This window comes from Cryptomeria japonica, chromosome 9, assembly GCF_030272615.1.
Source record: "Cryptomeria japonica chromosome 9, Sugi_1.0, whole genome shotgun sequence".
NCBI classification, from domain to species: domain Eukaryota; kingdom Viridiplantae; phylum Streptophyta; class Pinopsida; order Cupressales; family Cupressaceae; genus Cryptomeria; species Cryptomeria japonica.
The window spans coordinates 189,436,503-189,457,613 of NC_081413.1; the positions used below are offsets into that span (position 1 = coordinate 189,436,503).

The window sequence follows — 21,111 nt, forward strand, 5'->3', positions numbered from 1 at the left end:
GTGGTGGCAAGTTGACACCTTGTCCTCTTCTTGACCTTTGAACATTTGTGCTTGCAAGTTACATGAATTTGGGGTGACATGGAGATAAGGTGCATAAGGCACATAAGCCATATTAATAGGTCAACTTGGATCAAATGATGAATCATGAGAGGTCATTTCTAAGTCTGTACTAACCTTATGTGAGTTAGGGCTATAATATTATGTAAAAAACTATTAGCTATATTTGTAAAGGAGGTGTAGAAAAAGTAAGATAAATGAAACCGTTGCAAATATCTACCATCTTGGTATAATCTAAATTCACTCATCTATAAAATGCTATGATCTTTGTGTTAAGAATTAGAAAGTAATGACGATTTCACATGTTAGGATTCATTTATAGTCCCATCATAATCATTGTGTAGGAGTTATATGTTAAGGTTTATAATGTCATTATGTAATATAGAATAAGACAATAAAACAACTCTGAATGAGATATGAAAAGCTAATAAATTATCATCAATGTGTAATTTAACATCCTGTAGGGAAGCGTTATGTGTAGATTAAGTATCCATAGAGTGAACATGAGATGTGAAAGAATGATCATGATTATGCTCATCTCCATGTAGAGATAAAGGTGACACATTCAAAGTAAATTCATTTGTGGAGAGAGGATTATGATGAAATATAAATGACGTGTCACAATAAAACATAGTAATGTCATGCATATGTGAATCACATGATAGATCATTGCTTAAGGCGTGCTCATCATTTTTATAAATTATAAGAACATCATGGAAGTTATTTGAGATAAAATGCATAGGCATATATCTAACATATGATGGTCGACATTAATCATTTCAATGAAGGATGGGAAAGACCATATATGGTAAAATAAAATATCAGTAGAGAAGACACTCATATCCATCACATAAAAACTCTGTGTATATCAATAATGGATATGTCATGAAAAATAAATGATAGAAACACACCATAATCTAATATAAAAGTGCATAAATTAGCCAAGGGACAAGCCCTAACATATACCACGATGTTAAGATATCTTAGGATGGGAGGATAGAAAAGAGAAAGATCATAATGTAATCCCCAACCCTAAAATGTAGACACCTAAAATTGTTCTTATTTAATTATTTTCCCAGTATTTCTTCTATTAATTAAGTACAATTTTTATTTAGTTGATTAATTTACAAGCTTTTTCCTCTATTAATTAAATACATATTTTTATTTAATTTAGTCTAACCCCTTTAATCTATTAATTAAATAAATGTTATTTATTTATTTAATTAATTCATTACCTTTTTCCTCTTTAACCCTAGCCTTGAAAATTGTTCACATGGATCACAATCTAAATTTGTAGGCATGTGACAAGTGTCATCTCTTCATTCACTTTGTCTTTCTCCAATGTCCACATTCATTGAATCTAAATCTCACCCATCACTGAATCATATTGCCTATTCACCCTTATCTTTTACCTTTCCACCTCTTAATCTCCCCCCTTTATCTTTACCTACCATTCAATCCTATGTATTCTCTTTCATCTATGTGATCTTGGCCATTCCCAATTTAAGCTCTTAATCTAAACCCTCCATTCTTAATATGGCGATTTCTATAAATGAGGCTTCTTCCTTCTCATTTGGACACCTACACTCTACTAAAATCATTTTAGGATCATACATCATCACACCATCCTTGCCTGATAGATTACCTAATCAAACAACCGTATACATTCCTTCATGACCTCTTGTGCATGTGTTACATAGTTGATAGAAACCATCATTAGTACAAGATCTTGGAGGATAGGAGAATAATGGAGTTTTAATCAAATCATGGTTATTAGTTTTGTTTATATTTCATGATTTAGTGCCTTACTGATAGTGGTTGGATCTTTAGGGTTTACAAATAGGTCAATATTTAACATACACAATGCTCATTAACACGTTGAGATTGATCTCTCAAAAGGCCTTCTAATAGAAATTTCACTAAAGGTAAGAAATAAAGGACAAAGACAACTTGTATCTATTATGAAAAAAATGTGTTAAGGCGCAAAAAATGTTTTTCAACCATGGTACCTCCTAGTGTAATAAGAGACAAGTTGTTATTTAGGATGAAGTTGCCCCAAATAGTCGAGTCACTTGGTAGGAGGGGGTTGAACTGCACAATTATGTAATTTCTCCTATCAAGAAAGATGTTTAGGTTTCTTCATATACACTTTAGGGAAAAGATCCCCCATAAGCTCACCCCCTCCTATAGAAACTTGTGCAAGATCATTCCCCAAGGAACAAGACAAAAATGAGTCCAAATGGTGCTATCATAGAGGATTCCACAATCATGTTGGAGAAATAAGATTTTTTGTCTAATTAAACATTGCAACCTCAATCGAGTCATTGAATACTCCAGTTGTGGGTAAGAATAATGGAACTTTAAATGGGAAAAACATCAAAGAAGTATCTACCTCTCCTGAGATAGAACAAGAGTGGACGAAAGTGAAGAAAAATAAAACTCCTGGACAACTAAACTAAAGCATTCAATAAGATCTTCAAAGAAAGGAGATTAGCCAAATATGGGATTGAGTGTTTCTTCTCCTTTGTGTTTAGCTTGTAGATTAAGTTAATAGTTGTCTCTTTGCACCTTTGTTGTAGGGATTGCAATTCACTAATATGTGGTTAGATGAATTCTAGCATGCCTTTATTAGAGGGTTGCTACGAATAATGATTTTTTCTTTTCATATATGGGAGTGGATCCCTTGTCCACAACTTACCTATAAAAAAAAAACAATATAAATTGTAATTATCTTTATTAGAAAAAATAAATATTAAAATTAATGAAGAAAAAATAAATATTAAAATTTAAAACCCTTTTCTTAAAAAATGTCGTAGCGTTTACATATTATGTAAAGAAATGACATCTTAATTAATATGTCCCTATGCGTGTGTACAAGTCAATTATGTGCAATTAGTTATGTATAGAATAAAAAACCTATCAAATATTTGTACTGTGTACTGCACAACTAAAAATCTTACTGCATAACAAAGGACAAGTTTTGAGTGTTTCATGATATTGAGGTATATTTACTATGAAGAACTTAAGGTATCATTTCCACAAAACTGGGGCAATGAAGGCATATCCAATAAGGTACATGGAGAAAACGTGATTATTTTTATTGAAGGAGAATAGATCAATGTACCAAACAATTTAAATCGTCTTGCTTCGATTTTGTGAACTCTGATCAGTTGATCTAAAAAAATAGGTCATCCTTCTCAAATAATAAATGCCTTCATATTTAATGATTAGTATGTATATCCTCAAGAGATCTCTATAAAATATGTTGACATATATGTTTTCAAGGCATCTTTTTTATAAATAATTTATCACATATATTATAATTTAGTATTATTATTACATTAGGTCAAGTTGAGACATTTAAAACATGACAAGCTTCAAATTTAAGTTTAAGTTGTATTTGGTTGTTTTCCTATCTTTATTGTAGAAGTATTCTTTAATTAACTTAAATTTGGAGCTTCTTTTGTTTCAACTTTGCCTTGAATTGAGTAATTGATCATACTTTTTCATATTAGAGTACGATTAAGTTTCAAGACATCAATATAAGCATGTATGTGTATCTATGTATTAAACAATACAATTGAAAAAATAGGAAAAAAGATTGGTTGAAAGAAAATTGGTGAGCAATGTCATTATGTTTACATTTATATGTGCATGTATAGTTAAAGAAAAAATGTCATAACTAATTATAATCTTTACTAGGCTAGTAAAACTGTCATTTAGATTTAGGTTTAGACCACTTAATATTTTGATTTTAAAGTTGTCACATCTCATTTATTGATTGTAAAACAAATGCTATTACTATAATACTTTAAAAAGAGATACTTGCCCAAAATCCATATTTTAAATTTATTGTGTAATAATTTCATTCTATCTTTTTAATTTAAATTTTTTTTTTTTTGACAAAATTAATATAAAAATCAAACAAAATTATCATGAAATTGATGTTGTTGACAAGAAAACAAATGAATATCAACATAAATGTTATGTAGTTAGAGCTTTTGTCATTATTGTATTTGTACAAATCAGACTTAGACACCCACAAATAGAACTTGGACTATTCACTCTATGCTTCGAGATCGGTCAAACTGCATAGAAACAAAGGCAAACTCTATCCCCAAAAGGCAAACTCTATCCGCAAAAGGCAAAACCTCGGCAGTTAACGTAATCCTACTCTTCTTTGTAAATATTTCTTACTTCCTTCACCATATGGAGTGGAAAATGTCTTTGTTATAGGCGATCCACATTGTGCGAAGCCGAGGGCACATGAAGACCCCCAGGAAGAGCAGCCTCACCAGAAAGAACTTGCAACACTTGTTTCATGCTAACCCTCTTCTCTGGCTCAGGGTTTGAACACACAAGCCCCAATACAAGCACAATCTCAGCCTCGCCTTTATCATAATCCCCACCAAGCCTCTGATCAACAGCATCCAGTAATCTCTTATTTGCATACAAATCCCAAACCCACTCAACCAAAATCAGACCTTGGGCATCTACAGGTTTCCTTCCGCAAGCAACCTCCAGCATAAGAGCCCCAAAGCTGAACACATCTGTGTAAGGAGAAGCCTTACCAGAATGTATAAGTTCAGGTGCAATGTACCCCAGTGTGCCCACCACATGAGTAGTTTGGGGTTTTTCGCTGTGATCATATAACCTTGCTAGCCCAAAGTCCCCCACTCGGCCATTCAGATCACAGTCCAATAATATATTGCTGGACTTAATGTCCCTGTGCACCACACATTTTTCCCACTGCTCGTGTAAGTACAACACCCCCGCGACCACATCTGTGAGAATTTTATATCTCTGAGCCCATGTAAGATTCAATTTGGGATTGTACAAATTTATTTCAAGGTTTCCATTGGACATGTAGTCGTAGATGATGAAAAGACGCTTGTGTTTTCTGCACCAGCCCTTGAGAGGCACCAAGTTCCGGTGCTGTAGCCGCCCAAGGCTGGAGATTTCTGCAATGAATTCCTTCATTCCTTCTGTGCAGTCTTTGTAGATGCATTTCACGGCGACTTGTTCGCCGGAGGGAAGAGTGCCCCTGTAAACCCGCCCAAAGCTCCCATACCCCAGAAGGTTGTCGTCCCCGAAACCCTGCAATAAAACAGAGTGGTAAATCCGTTGTTTAGGATTCTGATTCCCTGTTAAAAGAATAACTGTTGCGTCTAAAAACTTGCTGACTACAATGGTGAGATTTAGAGGTATTTGGACTGATTTAATTTTTAAGTGGGGTTGCAAGTTAAGTGGGTTTAATTTTGGAGGGAATAAGTGTGCTTGAGTTGGAGTAATACTGGGATGGGTGACCTCTCGGGAAGTCCCAATGCTTCACCCTTGTGAGCATCACCTAGATGCAATGAGTGCTAAGTGGACCATTCATTCTCATAAGAGATGGGTTCTTGTGAATCACTACTCATGAAACATGGGTCAATGAGTTTGACTCAAAAACTACATAGTTGAACCTTGATAGCAATATCATAGTTTGACTTGGTGTGGAAAATACCTCCTAACTAGAAAATGAGATGTCAATAGAGATCAAGATCAGGAAACTAGTAAGTATGGGAAATAAAATTATCTTATGCATAGAAGATTTGTAATTAGTCAATTTAAGTAAGCCCTCATAGTTCGTTTACTTTCCTAATTAAATGTGAGAAATTTAGTAAAAAAGACATTCCTAAACATTAAAATTATTTTGTAAAAGATATTTTTTTTAATTCATATTTACCTTTGTGGCGAGATTGAGTTCTCGGTAACAAAATCTATGTGGCCAATATTGCAACTCCCATTTCTTGTAAGAATCTATGTAGTCAATCCTTTTAAGCCAGTAAAATGTGCTTAAAATGAGTCCCAAGATGATAATTGCTAAGCTTACTATAGTAATGGATATGAATGTTGTAGAATGGTAGAATTTGAGGATTTTGATATAAAAGGATGGAAGATGCAAGATGTCTAGATCTGGAGCCTTGCTACCACCAGTTGCGAAGCTCCATGCCAAAATGTAATGATCCTCAATTACAGGAGAGTTGCCTGTTAATGCAAGACAATTCAGTATTCTCTCAAAAAGAGGCATGTAAAGTTTACATTCACAAATCTTTTACAAGATATAAATTATATACAGTTTTTTCTTAATTAAATGTAGATTGAAATTGCATTAAAAGCCTGTAAAACATGAGAATGTTTTTACCTTTTAAGAAATATCAAAATTTTCTTTCACTAAAATATAATAAACTTTGCCATTTTTTTAATTTCTTTCTAACAAGTAATAGTCACATATACTAGTTTGGCATATCAATAAGACAAAGAGTTTTAACATTTAAACAAACAAAAATGAAAAGTGTAATGGAACTTCAAGGGAGTGGCAAAAGGTTTACATACATATGAATACTATATATAATCATATGGAAGTAATCTAAAAGGTTTTAAAAAAGTGTCTAAATAAGAAAGTATCCCAAAGTTCAATCAATGTTGATTATACTTTGATCTTAGATGAATTCCTTGTCACAACATTATAGACCTAAGAAAATGAACATTCACACACGCACAACTAGATTCATTAACCTTTTCTAGAAAGAAAATTGAAAATACTAGAACAACATGATAGGGTAGACAATTTTGCAATGCCCCAAGCCAGGTACCTAGTAGATGTGCCTTGGAGTTTCATGGCCACCCTAAGGTAAAGCCTGATCTAGATGCAACCATTAGTACTTTCTAAAAGTAATGGAATAATTGTACCTAGTTGCAAAGTGATCTAATGTAGTGTTATACATATCTAACCAAATTAAACAATTGAATTGAATCAAACTAAATGTGTATAAGACTTCTTCTAAGTGGTTGATATTTTTAACTAATATAGTTCATAAAAAACTTAAAACTCTCAAAACCATGTGTTTAGGTAAAACCTTATATAATTTATTTTCGTCCAACCTTATAAACCATTCTTGAAAGATATATCTATCAACAAAATGGTTCCATTGACACAATTATTATGTAAGAAAGTTAATTATATATATACTATTTAATTTATATCTTATTGCAATTTTTTAAAAACAAATTTATGGATGTTGCGATAATTGAAAACATTTTGATCTCAATTTAGTGTGATCCAATGTAACATTATTAAACTAGGATAGCTTAAAATCTTGGGCATAGGTTATATTATATACAACAGACAATGAAAGAAAACGAATCAGAAATCAAGCGAAGGGAAACGCCACCTGTAGTCGCTGAAAATCCCACGTACATCTGGTCTTGTATTATCCCATCCAAGTCCAAATCTTTCTTCGACAGCAGAGCCTTATGCGGCCTCGCCTCTCCGACCACTGCAATGCTTATGTCCAGCTGCTTCAAGTCCCCGTCGTAGTCGATCCAGGCCCTTATATTGTGGCCGCTCTTGAGATCAATGGGCATCAAAGTGTTCCCTTGCCAGTAACCAGCAGGTTGTGCTACCACCGATTTGACGCCGTTGAGATCGATTCCCACATGGTTGCTGTCCTTGTCCCCCACGCCTACGCTCTCGATCGTGTCGAACTCTACAGCAAAAATATGGTTGTAGTCTTTGCCGTTGCTGGAGAAGTTGACGATGCCTAAGTACTGGCTAGCGATGGCGCCGTTGAGAAGTGGTGTGGGCGTCATGATGAAGCAGAGCCCGTTGCCACCGTCCGAGCGCGGCTGCGGAACCATGGCGAATATGAAGGTCGTACTGAATGAGATTACGGAGCCATTTCTTTTCATGGGGACAGCCTTTTCAAAATAGGCACGCCCAATGGCACGCCCCGAGTGATCTGTGAGGCGGATTGCGTTGGATTGTATTGATGCATCTGCAACATATTTTATTGTGCTTGTGGCATTGAACTGGTTGAAGATGAAACTGGTATTCTGCTCAACACCCTCTGCAATGGTGAAAGAAGAGGAAGCTGCGAGCAGGCAGAGGCAGAGGCAGAGGTAAGTAGCCATCAAGTAGATTATTACTTTGTATTTTGTACCTGCGTTCTGCAAAGAAACACCCAGATTTGGCGTCTTAAACATTGGCAGGCAAAGCACCAGGTAATTAGCCAATCGAACTTCATTACTATTTAAGTGAAGAAATGACCAAGTTTGTAGTGTGAAACATTGACTTGGTGTCCAGAGGGAGTTCCGCAAAATGTCGCGCGAGTTTGGAATATTGAAAGGAAAAACATCCTATACGGGTCCCCGTACGACTGGTCTGGTCAAAGATTGATATGACGGAGATTTTAAAGTGTATGGGCTCCAGATGTAGAGAACAATTGTGTGGTTTTAATTTGCTAAGGTAGGTGAGGACCCAGTCTAAAACTTGCCGTACGCGATTCTTCCGGAATTAACGTAAATCATTTTTTCGCCACAAGAGATCATCGTGTTTATTAACTGTCCTCCACCGCGCGCCATTTTTCCTGCTCTGTCTCGGAATTTACCGGCACTTCGGAATCTACCTATGTTATTTGCTTACGAATAACGGAATAAATGGAAATAATTTTAATATTTGTTTAACATTGGATTATTATCATATATATCTTCAAGAAATTTCTATAAAATATATCCTTAGATACCTTTTTTATAACATTTACTACACTACAAAGAAGATGTACATACCTTACCTCCTTGTAGCACTTGAACTTGTGACCTCTCTTTCAAGAACACAAGTTCTCCACCACTAAGCTTTTTTATAACATTTACTACACTACAAAGAAGATGTACATACCTTACCTCCTTGTAGCATTTGAACTTGTGACCTCTCTTTCAAGAGCACAAGTTCTCCACCACTAGGCCAACTCAGGCCGTACACAAAAAAGGAGCCAGAGAAAAGAAGCCCATAGGGGAGAGGATCGAGAGTGCACACCCTAACTTTGGTTCAATTTTTCAACTCCGCCAGGTAGACCGCTGAGCTGACTACACCAAATCAAAATTTTACCTATTGAGTCGGTGATTTGCCACATGTTTCGGTCGCACTCGTTGGACGAGTTGTTTTTATGCCATTTCAGTGCGTTGACCAAAACGTGGATGGATCCACACCTTCAACCAACATAACTTACCGTCTGTAGTAAATAGAATGGTCGTGTGACATTCCACCACATGGCCACCCAATCCAACACCTCCTTCGTAAAAACATCCCATCGACACCTTAAAACTTTAGTGGAACAATATAGTGAGTATACTCACAAGGCTTGTACCAAATTATAATGTAGCTTTCCATTTTCAAAAGTTTACAATAATGAACTTAACATCTTGTCATTGTTTATTTTTGAAATATGATAATGTAAAGATATTTTTGTCTGTCTAAATAATTATAAATTATGAAATTTAGTTTTGAATAATTTGTTGGAGGTATTCATTTTAATTTATGCTAAATAATAGATTGATTTTCAAATGACAAAGTCATAATTAAGATGAGAGGAATAATAAAGTTTCGGGACTCTATCATATTAGATTTATAGTTTATTTAGCGATTTATAAGTTTATAAGCCTCCACTAAATACAATAGCACAAACATCACAAAAGAAAATTACTTCAAAATTATTTAAGAATTATTTTACTTTATTTACTTTCATTTGAAGAATTATTTTTATTTATTTAAAATTTATTTTATTGTACTTCAAAATTATTTTATTTGAAGAGCTATTATTATTTACTTAAAGAATTATTCTATTTTAACAAAGAACTTTTATTTCTCTTTAGAATTATTTACAATTTATTTCATTTTATTTTTATTTGAAGAACTATTTTTATTTATTTAAGAGTTGTTCTATTTGTTGGATTTGTGTTAATTTTTATTTTTTAAATATGCAATATAGTAATACATAATTAAATTTAAAAATATAATAGCATCAATAATTATACATTTTTATTTTTATAATCAAGATATTATTTATATATTTTTTAATCATTAAATCATATCAAATTTTTAAATTGATATAATATCTTAAATATTGTTAGGATATTATATCAAATATTCCTAATATTCATTGTGCTAATTTAAAATCACCATCCGATTTTAACACATTTAGGTTGTGTTAATTCAATTTTAAGATAGCTTCACCAAATCTTGTAAATAAAATCTATTGAAGTTTAAATTCACATTCATTAGCATTCGAAAGGGTTGAAGTGAATCACTTTGTTGTTAATATTTAACAAATTCTAGGGAACTAACTCAACTTCACTATGCTACTAGGGATCGAGTTATCAAACTTAAAATCAACTAATCAATTTACAAAGATTCTTTACTAAGAGAACACTTGCTCATCCATTGATGATATTTATTTCAAGGAAGAGGTTCAAGCTCAACTATGGTAGACAGTTGTGCCTAGTATGAATCAAAGTTGCAATCAAAATGTGTCCTTAGTAATATCATTATAGATTTAACTTGCAAAATATTGATTTTTAAGTGGTATTAGACTAACTTCCTAATTGCTTTATCATTTATCATCTATCAATTTTAAAACAAATACTATTAATACAATACTTTAAAGATAAGTACTTGCCACAAACCCAACTTTTTGATTTATTTTAATTTGTAATAATTTCTTCCTATCTTTTTAAATTGAAAAATAACATTTAACAAGATAAAAAGATAAAAAGAAAATTTATTTCAAACAAATAATATATTGTTAATTGAAGACATTAGAGAGAAAAAAAATAAAATGAACATAATAATATATAAATGTCTTGCTAATGTCTTTTTAATTATAATTAGATCTCTTGCCATTCTTGTACAAATCAGATAATAGACATGTTGCACTAAATACTCCCACTAATAGAAAGAAAAGGAAATTGTATCACCAAAACCTCAAACAGTTAACGCAATAGGACGCTTCTTCTTTGTAAATCTTTCTTACATCTTTTCCATCTTATTCGACACCCACAAAGTCGAGAACGTCTTAATTAAAGGTGATCTCCAGGCAAAGTAGCCTTGCTGCAAAGAACCTGCAACACTTGTCTTATGCTAAGCCTCTCCTGTGGGTTAGGGTTTGAACACACAAGCCCCAATACAAGCACAATCTCAGCCTTGCCCTTATCATAATCCCCATCAAGCCTCTGATCAATAGTGTCCAGTAATCTCTTATTTGCATACAAATCCCAAACCCACTCAACCAAAATCACACCTTGGGCATCCACAGGTTTCCTCCCACAAGCAATCTCCAATAGAAGAGCCCCAAAGCTGAACACATATGTTGAAGGAGAAGCCTTACCAGAATGTATAAGCTCAGGCGCAATGTACCCCAACGTTCCCACCACATGAGTAGTTTGGTGCTTTTCACTGTGGTCATATAACCTTGCCAACCCAAAGTCCCCCACTCGGCCATTCAGATCACAGTCCAATAATACATTACTCGATTTAATATCCGTGTGTACCACACATTTTTCCCACTGCTCGTGTAAGTACAGTAGCCCGGCGGCCACATCTATGAGAATTTTATATCTTTGAGCCCATGTAAGATTCAATTCTAGACCGTGCAAATTTCTTTCAAGGTTTCCGTTTGACATGTAGTCGTAGATGATGAAAAGGCGCTTGTGTTTTCTGCACCAACCCCTGAGAGGCACCAAGTTTTGGTGCTGTAGCCACCCAAGGCTTGAAATTTCTGTAGTGAATTCCTTCATTCCCTCTGTGCAGTCTCTGTAGATGCATTTCACGGCGACTTGTTCGCCGGAGGATAGAGTGCCCCTGTAAACCCACCCAAAGCTCCCATAGCTCAGAAGGTTGTCGTCCCTGAAACCCTGCAATAAAACACAGTGGTAAAATTCTTATTCAGGATTCTGATTCCCCATTAAAGAATAAGTATTGCATCTAAAGATTTTGCAATGACCACGATGGTGAGACCCTAGGTACTTGGTCTGATTACATTTCCTAGTTGCTAGGGATTTGAACTGAAATAAGGGCGCAAAAGCTCTCCCAAGAATGAGATTTCAATTGAAATCAAGATCAGGAAACTAGTATGTACAAAAAATAAAATGATTTTATGCATAGAAGATGTGTATGTAATTAGGCTGAGGTCTTATGGAGGGGCTTCCTTAAAAATAGAGTTGTTGGCCGTCTCATGAATTTTGTATTGCACTCCAGCTTAAAAGTTTAAACTCCTAAATTTAAAGATGTTGATGATGTCTTCTTAAGTTTAAAATCTTAAAATTAAGCAAGCTGGTTGTAAATAAATTTAGTCTAATCTCAAAGAATCAGATGACTGACAAGCGGCATAAAATATTCCTAAGTTGGTGGGGCAAGTCAATTTAAGCTAAGTCCTCCTAATTCATTTACTTTCCCAATTAAATATGTGAAAACTTTAGAAAAAGGACATTTCCAAACATTGAAAAATATTGTAAAATTCTTTTGTTCATGGAGTAAGATATTTCTTTATTCATATTTACCTTTGTGGCGAGGTTGAGTTCTCGGTAGCAAAATCTATGTGGCCAATATTGCAACTCCCATTTACTATAGGATTCTATGTAGTCAATCTTTTTGAGCCAATAAAATGTGCTTAAAATGAGTCCCAAGATGATAATCGCTAAGCTTACTATAGTAATGGATATGAACGTTGTAGAATGATAGAACTTGGGTATTTTGACATAAAAGGATGGAAGATGCAAGATGTCTAGATCTGGAGCCTTGCTACCACCAATTGCGAAGCTCCATGCCAAAATGTAATGATCCTCAATTTCATTACCTGTTAATGCAAGATAATTCAATATTCTCTCTAAAAGAGGCATATAAAATTCACATTTGTAAATCATTTTCAAGATATAAATTGTATACAGTTACTCCTTTATTAAATGTAAGATGACATCACTAGAATCTAAAAACAATTACAATAAAAAAATTTAAACATGATAATATTTTTATCTTTTAAATTAAGAAATATCAAAATTTTCTCTCATAAAAGATAATATACTTCGGGGTCACCTTTTCTTTCTTTTTATAAAATTATAGTCATTTACACTAATTTGGCCCATCAATAAGTCGAAGAGTTTTAAAATTTAAACAAAAAAAAATGTCGTAGTGGGAAACTTTCTAGCATTTTCAAGGGAGTGGCAAAAGGTTTAAATACATATGAATACTATATATATAACCATATGCAAGCCATGTCAAAGGTTTTAAAAAAGTGCCTCAATGAGAAAGTATTTTGGAGTACAATCACTGTTGAATATACTTTTGTCTTAGTGAATTCGTTGTCACAACATTGCAGACCTAAGAGAATAAACACTCACACATACACAACTAGATTCATTAACTTTCTCTAAAAAGAAAATTGAAAATACTATTACAACATTAGGGAGTTGTTTATCTAGCCACCTAAAAAGTAAATAATATGAGGAGACACTAGAAATTTTGTTAAAACTTCTTGTTTAAAAGTTACTGTTTACGTCACTGGATAGTCATAGGTGAAAATCAGAGCGTAGATAATTTTTCGAAGCCCCAAGCCACATAATAGACATGCCTTTGACTTTCATGGCTATCCTAAGGTAAAGTTTTGTCTAGATGCAATTATTAGGACATTCTAAGAACAAAGGACTAATTGTACCTAATTGCAAAGCGATTTAAGATAGCATTATGCATATCTAACCAAACTAAACAATTGAATTGAGACAAACTAAATATATATAAGACTTTCCATAGATAACTGATGATTTTAATTAACACAATTTTTAAGAGACTTAAAACATTCAAAATCATATATTTGAATAAAAGCTTGTTTAATTTTTTTCATCCAACGTTTCAAATTAACCTTATAGATCACTCTTGGAAGATATATCTATCAACAAAGTGGTTCCATTGATGATGAAAGAAATAGAGTCATAAAGCTATTACTCCTAAATAATGGGGTGTCATGTGATGCGAATGGAAATGTCACCTGTAGATGCTGAAAACCCCACGTACATGTGGTCTTGTATAATCCCATCCAAATCCAAATCTTCCTTCGACAACAGAGCCTTATGTGGTCTCACCTCTCCGACTGCTGCAATACTAATCTCCAGCTGCTTCGAATAGCCGTTGTAGTCGATCCAGGCCCTTATATTATTCCCGCTCTTCAGATTAATGGGCGTCAAACTGTTCCCTTCCCAAATTCCAGCAACTTCTGCCACAACTGACCTGACGCCGTTGAGATCGATTCCGACATGGTTGTTGTCCTTATCCTCCATGCCTACGCTCTGAATCGTGTCGAACTCTATAGAAAAAATATGGTTGTAGTCTTTGCCATTGCTGGAGAAGTTGATGAGGCCTAAGTACTGACTAGCGATGGCGTCGTTCAGAAGTGGTGTGGGCGTCATAACGAAGCAGAGCCCGTTGTCGCCGTCCGAGCGAGCCTGCGGAACCATGGCGAATATGAAGCTCATACTAAATGACAATACGGAGCCATTTCTTTTCATGGGGACAACCTTGTCAAAATAGGCACGTCCAATGACACACCCCGAGCGATTTGTGAGGCGGATTGCGTTGGATTGTATGGAGGCAGCTGCAACATATTGTATTGTGCTCATGGTGTTGAAGTGGTTGAACAGGAAAGTGGTATTGTGGTGGCCGTCTTGTGCGACAGTGGAAGAAGAGAAAGCTGTGAGCAGGCAGATGCAGAGAATGAGGCAAGTAGCCATCAAGCAGATTATTCCTTTGTTACCTTGTATTTTGTATCTGTGTTATACACAGTGTAGTCACATAAATCTGTCCACTTAATTAAATGAATATTTAATATTTATTTGATTATTTAACCATCAATTAATAATTAATTAAATTAATATATTTAATTAATTCATCTTAACCCTCTTCTCCTATTAATTAAATAAATTATTCAATTTATTTGATTTAATTCACTTAACCAAATTCAGACCATTAATTAAATAAATAAATCATATTTATTTAATTAAAATATTCTCTCACATTTAAATAAATTAATATTTATTTAAATCCCCCAAAATCCCACCTCTCACATTTAAATAAATTAACATTTATTTAAATCACCTTTATCCTCTACCCACTTGTATTTTCCTACAAAAGCAAGTTGCACAATTATTTTAAATAAATAATTTATTTAAATCACCTTTATCCTCCACCCACTTGTATTTTCCTACAAAAGCAAGTTGCACAACTATTTTAAATAAATTATTTATTTAAAATCCTATTTATCCTCACCCACTTGAAACCTTTAATGGTTTCCCTTAAAGTATTCAAACTTGATGGCTTTAAAGTCTTCAAACTTGATGGCTTCCTTCTATAATCTTCTTAAGACTTTAATGGTTTTCCTTAAAGTCTTCAAGCCTTTAATGGTTTCCCTCAAAGTCTTCAAGCATTTTAATGCTTTATCTTCATTTTTCTCATTTAAATAAATTAATATTTGTTTGAATATTTATCCAAATGCAAATTACACCATTTAATTGAAATAAATGATTTTATTTTAATTGAAAATACCAAAATTTCTCCCACTTGCATTTTCCTACAAAATCCACTTGTATGCCTAAATCCCCTTCTAGATTCTTCTAACCCCTTCCTAATTAACTTAATCCATCCCCTAATTATTGTCACATTCCTAAGCAAAATGGAGTTACTTCTCAAAGCCTAAAAGTCTTGGATAACCTTTGAAAGCTTTCAACCTTCAACCACTAAATGTCTCAAAGTCTTGGATAACCTTTGAAAGCTTCCAACCTTCAACCACTAAATGGCTCAAAGTCTTTGATAACCATTCAAGGCTTTCAACCTTCAACCACTTAATCCCCAAAGTCTCCAATAACCATTAATGGTTACCTCAAACCCTCCCACATGGTTAAAACATTTGTTTTGACTCAACCTCTACCCAACCCAAGGGTCTCATCAAGCCTTTAATGCTTTGACCATGATTATCTCTTAATCATTTGCACAAAGGTTTATCCTTGGATTAACTTCTAATCCAGTGGGTAAACCTAACTTAGACTTGACCCTTAGCCTTTAGATAACCATGAGGTCTTCTCAGGCCTTTAATGCCTCCAACCTCTTATTTCAACCCAATCCTGTGTTGACACTTGTCACTATTTTATTGGTGCCAATTGTGCACATGGATCCCCAACTTTCAAGCTTGACCCTTGATTAAACCTTTCAATCTTGGCCATCCATTGCTCCATTTTTCCTATAAATAGAGCCCATTTCTTCATAATCCAGATCCTGAAAACTTGTAAGCATTTAGACTATAGCCATTTTAGAGAGCATTTAGCATAGCATAACTAAATCTTGTCTTTTTGGTAAAATCAATCATTTTAGCATTAAAAATAGCTTTTCATTTCATGTTTGGAGCTATTCTACAAATCTCAATCCTCCATAAGCATCCATAGTGCAAAAAGCTGCTGAGAGCTACACTATTTTGGAACTTGGAGAGGAGAGGAACAAGGGAGAAGGAGCTAATATCATGCTATGAGATAGTTGGAGATATCTCATTGTCTTTACTTCTTTAGTTAGATTCATTAGCATGTTTTTAGTGTCTCCTTTGGAATGCCTTCATGTTTTAGTTTTTGATTGATTAACTCTAACATCTTGTGTGTTTTGTGTTCTTTGATCTTAGACTAAACCTTGTGTCATTTAGGAGGGCATCACATAGTAACGACCAGATTTGGGATCTGAAACATTTGTAGGCTTTAGTGATTCAGATTGGGGAGGTAGTATGGATGACCATAAATCTACATTTGGAAATTGTTTTTCTTTTGGTTCTGGTTTAATTACCCGGAGCTCAAAAAAGCAAAGTATTGTTGCCCTCTCATCTACAGAAGCAGAGTATGTTGCAATTACCTCAGCAGGTATACAAGCTCTTTGGCTCAGAAAAGTTTTGGAAGAAATTGGAGAAAAACAAATTCATCCTACAGTGATATATTGTGACAATGTGAGTGCTATCAAGTTAGCTAAGAATCCGGTTCATCACAACAGAACAAAGCATTTTGATTTGAAATATCACTTCATACGAGATTTGGTGCAAAAGAAGGATGTCAAATTGAAGCACACCAACACCCAGGATCAACTAGCAGATATATTCACCAAAGCGGTTGCGAAAGCTCAGTTTATAGCACTACGAGATAAGATTGTCAGCCCTCTTAGCATCAAGGGGGAGTATGTTGATAACTGATGCTGCTCTAGCATGCAGCTAGATTAGTTTAGTTAATAGTTTTTTTGTTTATTCATGCAAATAAAGCATGTACTCCAACATGCATTAATCCTTAGGACTATTTTTAGTTTTGTTTTTTGCATGAGTTTGTTTTTAGTAAATAAAGCATGTTGTGCATGTACTTATTGTATTCTTAATTTAGGGAGTAGTTTGTTTTTTTTAGTTTGAGAGCCTTAGTAGCTTTCCATGCAATGCTAGGAATATATTTAGAACTGCAGTTATTATTTATTCTTCTAGGCTGCAAATTCTTTATATATACAACCTCTATGTAATTTTTTAATTAAGCTTCAATAAAGATATTGGTGTGTGCAATTCCAAAAAAAACAAGACACTTTGTTTTTTATTCTGAATTGTGATTTCTTTTTGCAATTTCTTCTTTTTGCTGTTATTGTTTGCTAATCAGTTGGTTTCGAGAGGATAGGTCAGGTTCAAAATTCTACAATAATTATCCATTGAAGTACGTTACTACTTCTTGTGAAAAGGAATTGCGTAAAATGTCACGAGAGTTTGGAATATTAAAAGAAAAAATTGTCCTAGGGGCCACCTTTGATCTAGTCAAATGTTGTCAGATGGATATGATGGAAATTTAAGTGTATGGGGCCCACAACCAGGTAACTAAGTCAGAAACTTGTCGTGGGCGATTTTTTCGTAATTAATGTAGATAAATTTTTCACGGATTTTTTGCGACAACAGATCATCGCATTTATTAGGGGAAGACTGGAATTTGATATCCGTCTAAATGGCTGTTTTTTCACTTCAAGTCAAACAAGAGTATACAAGAACATTCAAGTCATACATGAGTGCATAAAAACATATAGATGCATTAGACTAGGACATGCCCATAACTCTACAAAAGCACCCATAGGTTGCAAAAGAATCTTCCCTATGCAACATCATATAATGTTAAAGTTCGCACATGGATACCATTCAACCTCATTATAATGTGAGAGAGAAAAATAAATATCTTTCTAAACAAGCACAAGAGTTTATAAAATCTACACATGAGCTTAGAAAAATGTACAAACGCGTAGTAATGCATGAGTCTATGCACATTCAAGATCACGAGACACTCATGAACATATAAGCAATACAAGAGCAATAGTCTCTAAGACATATTTGCAAGTCTACAAAAACACTCATTGGCTTACAAAAGCTTTTATCTATGTATGTCTCATCTTCTTGATAAATAAGTTGCATGAATACCGGTTCAACCATTATTTACAAAAGAGAATTAATCATGATGTTTCTCAAACACCTCCATGAGAGAGTATATAGACTTGTGGAAGCATTTATAAGCATACTAAGCATAGGTAAGCATCCTTCTTTACTTGTCTAAATTAATTCATAAATTTGTGTTCCATCTTAATCATAAATGTTCCAAGACTAATAAGTATACAAATCATCTCAAACAATAAGAATCTGTAGTGTCTTTGTCATGATTCACTAAGAATCATTTACAAGGAAATCTTGTTTCTTTAAGATAAAGCATTACTTTAATGAGATTTGTATTCAACAACATGCAAAATCATAGAACAACCATCAACCAATGGATCATGTGCACAACCACAACAATTGTACAACTAGATTCTCTAAACTAAAATCCCATTCTCCATCTTGTTGCATTTCATATTAAAAAATAAAATCACTTATGTACAAATTCCAATTAAATACATATTAATATCACTAGGAAAGTGTCCCCTCGTACAACCAAAATTGGGCTGCAATACCAAATAAAAATAAAATCCATGTGCATGTACTTAGTATTGAAATCTCAAAGATAATGTTGTGATACTGAATCTAAAGGAAACTATGCCCATATAGTGGAAATAATGCACAAACATCTCCTACATTAATTTTATGAGAGAGTAATTGTCAATGATTCTAGATCTACACAATACCATTAAATAAAACACAAAATACAAGATATATCTTGGGAAAACTCTTTTGGGAAAAAGGCATCCTCTAAAGCGCACGTAATTTATTATTCAACAACAAAATGATTATAATATATTTACAAGGGTGAACTCACAAAGTTGGTTCCCACTTTTTGGTACGTCTTGATTTTTGCTGAAATCGTACATTTTTTAGAAAATATAATGGTTTAAGCTTTAAGAGGTCCCATTTTAAGCAATTAATTGAAGAGAGTTAAATTAAAGGCTCTTAGATCAAAATTTATTGGATAGAACCTCTCTACTTCTAAATCATACTTGCAATGGAGTCTCCTTTGCATCTATCAAATGCTAATAAAAAACCAATTTTACATTAACTTTTGGGGGGTCAAATTAATTCATTTAAAAGTTTTTTTTTTTAGGTATTTAGTCCTTATTATAAGCTTTCCAAATAGTATAACTTTTAATATATTTAATTTCATTAATATATTTTTATTTTATTTCTTATGAATGTAGGTTTTTCACCGAACATGAACTTCTTTGTTCAATGCATTGGGAAAAATAGTAAACTAATTCAAAAAAAATCTGAAAAATATCTATGCACTAGGTATTGGTATTTTCTTTCTAACAAAAAAAAGAAAATTGAATTTTGATATATATAGAACAAGTTATGTGTTCAAACATACACCTATATCTAAATTATAATTAGTCGAACTTCAAAACTTAATAAAGTAAAAAATATTCAACATATCACTATCAAACCAACTGCATGCCCTGGGTATTGATGTTACAAACCAAAATTCAAAAGAATTAAGTTCTTATCATTTATAGAAAAAACAATATGCGTTTTGGGATACACATCACTCTTAAAAAATTATGTTTGCTGTAAAAAACTACTTTTTGAGGGAGATGGAAAAATCAATAAAATTTTATTCAAACAAATTTGCAAAAAACATATTTAGAATCTAAAAACAAGATTCTAAAAATCACTAGTTTATATCATCTTCAAATTCTTAATGTTTTAAAAGTTATAGGTGTCGGAAAGTGAAGGTTTTTTTCAAAATATTCATCTAAGTGCCAAAGTTGGTCAAAAAGTGGGAACCGGTATTGTGAATTCACCCACAAAGTAACAATGATCTATTATGATAAAGAGAAGATTGCCATTGACTTCTAGAGTCAATCCAACATGTTCCCCACCTCTAATGCATGCTTTATAAGCTACACCCATAACCATACTGCAATGTCACAACCATAGGCAACAAGAAATCAATTGTGGAGTACAATTGATAGCATAATCCTATAATAAGCAATGCATAATGCCTCAATCTCAATCCTTCAATATATAGACTTAATGAGGCCTAGAATGGGCCTAAAGATTGTCCTAAAATATCATGGTAAGAATTATCATTATCCAATAATAATTTCAATATTAGGAATTGCAAGGTGTGTGACATCCGATCCCAATGAAAAATGTGTTGATTGAATAGTAGTCTAAAAATGTAGCAACACATGTATTTAAATGTAGTAAATTGTTATCCAAAGATTATATGCTTTCAACACTATTTAAAAAATTATATATGCTTATACTCTGTTGGCAAAAACATAATATATTGTTGCTTTTTTACTATAAACATGCATGATATTAAGCTCAACTTGTCAAACTAGCACCAAATCTATAAATACAACTAAGAATGCTACTACACTACCACAAAAAATTGTTACCACAACTTAGGTGACGAGCAACAATAATGCCACATACTAGGAGTTAAGCCGATTTGAATGCCAATAGAAAGATTAAAACAAAATCCTCACACATATCTTAATTTTTTATTAAATCTTTAGTCAATCAATAGATATAATTTTGCATTCTTTTCAACCTAATCTCCATGTTTTTACATCTATCTATCTTTATTTATTTTAAGAATAAATCAAACACACCTTTCATTTTTTTTTTAATAAATATGATTTTCCATAAACCATAAAATAGATAATTACAACATCGCTACAAAACTGAAGTAATACACATCAATTAAACTATAAAGAATGTA

General features: G+C 33.3%; 2 protein-coding genes across 2 annotated transcripts; both read right to left on the reverse strand.

The window, feature by feature from the left end:
* Positions 1-4,102: 4,102 nt before the first annotated feature.
* Positions 4,103-8,121, reverse strand: LOC131040944 (L-type lectin-domain containing receptor kinase S.4). Its single transcript, XM_057973908.2, has 3 exons — positions 7,272-8,121; positions 5,783-6,084; positions 4,103-5,154 (listed from the first exon to the last, which is right to left on the reverse strand). The coding sequence occupies exons 1-3, from the start codon at positions 8,080-8,082 to the stop codon at positions 4,288-4,290; spliced, it is 1,980 nt and encodes a 659-aa protein (XP_057829891.2). The 5' UTR covers positions 8,083-8,121; the 3' UTR covers positions 4,103-4,287.
* A 2,829-nt stretch (positions 8,122-10,950) lies between these two features.
* LOC131040951 (L-type lectin-domain containing receptor kinase IV.3-like) lies at positions 10,951-14,376 on the reverse strand. Its single transcript, XM_057973916.2, has 2 exons — positions 14,005-14,376; positions 10,951-11,784 (listed from the first exon to the last, which is right to left on the reverse strand). Exons 1-2 carry the CDS (start codon positions 14,374-14,376, stop codon positions 10,951-10,953), a joined length of 1,206 nt encoding a protein of 401 aa, XP_057829899.2.
* Positions 14,377-21,111: the final 6,735 nt, after the last annotated feature.

Excerpts from the sequence above, each read along its gene's own strand:
- LOC131040944 (XM_057973908.2), bottom strand. The coding sequence starts at position 8,082 with ATGTTTAAGACGCCAAATCTGGGTGTTTCTTTGCAGAACGCAGGTACA. Across the intron at positions 6,085-7,271 it reads GGGATTTTCAGCGACTACAG|GCAACTCTCCTGTAATTGAG; the intron begins GTGGCGTTTCCC and ends TTGCATTAACAG. Across the intron at positions 5,155-5,782 it reads AACTCAATCTCGCCACAAAG|GGTTTCGGGGACGACAACCT; the intron begins GTAAATATGAAT and ends GTTTTATTGCAG.
- LOC131040951 (XM_057973916.2), bottom strand. The coding sequence starts at position 14,376 with ATGGTTCCGCAGGCTCGCTCGGACGGCGACAACGGGCTCTGCTTCGTT. Across the intron at positions 11,785-14,004 it reads GTATTGCAGCAGTCGGAGAG|GGTTTCAGGGACGACAACCT; the intron begins GTGAGACCACAT and ends GTTTTATTGCAG.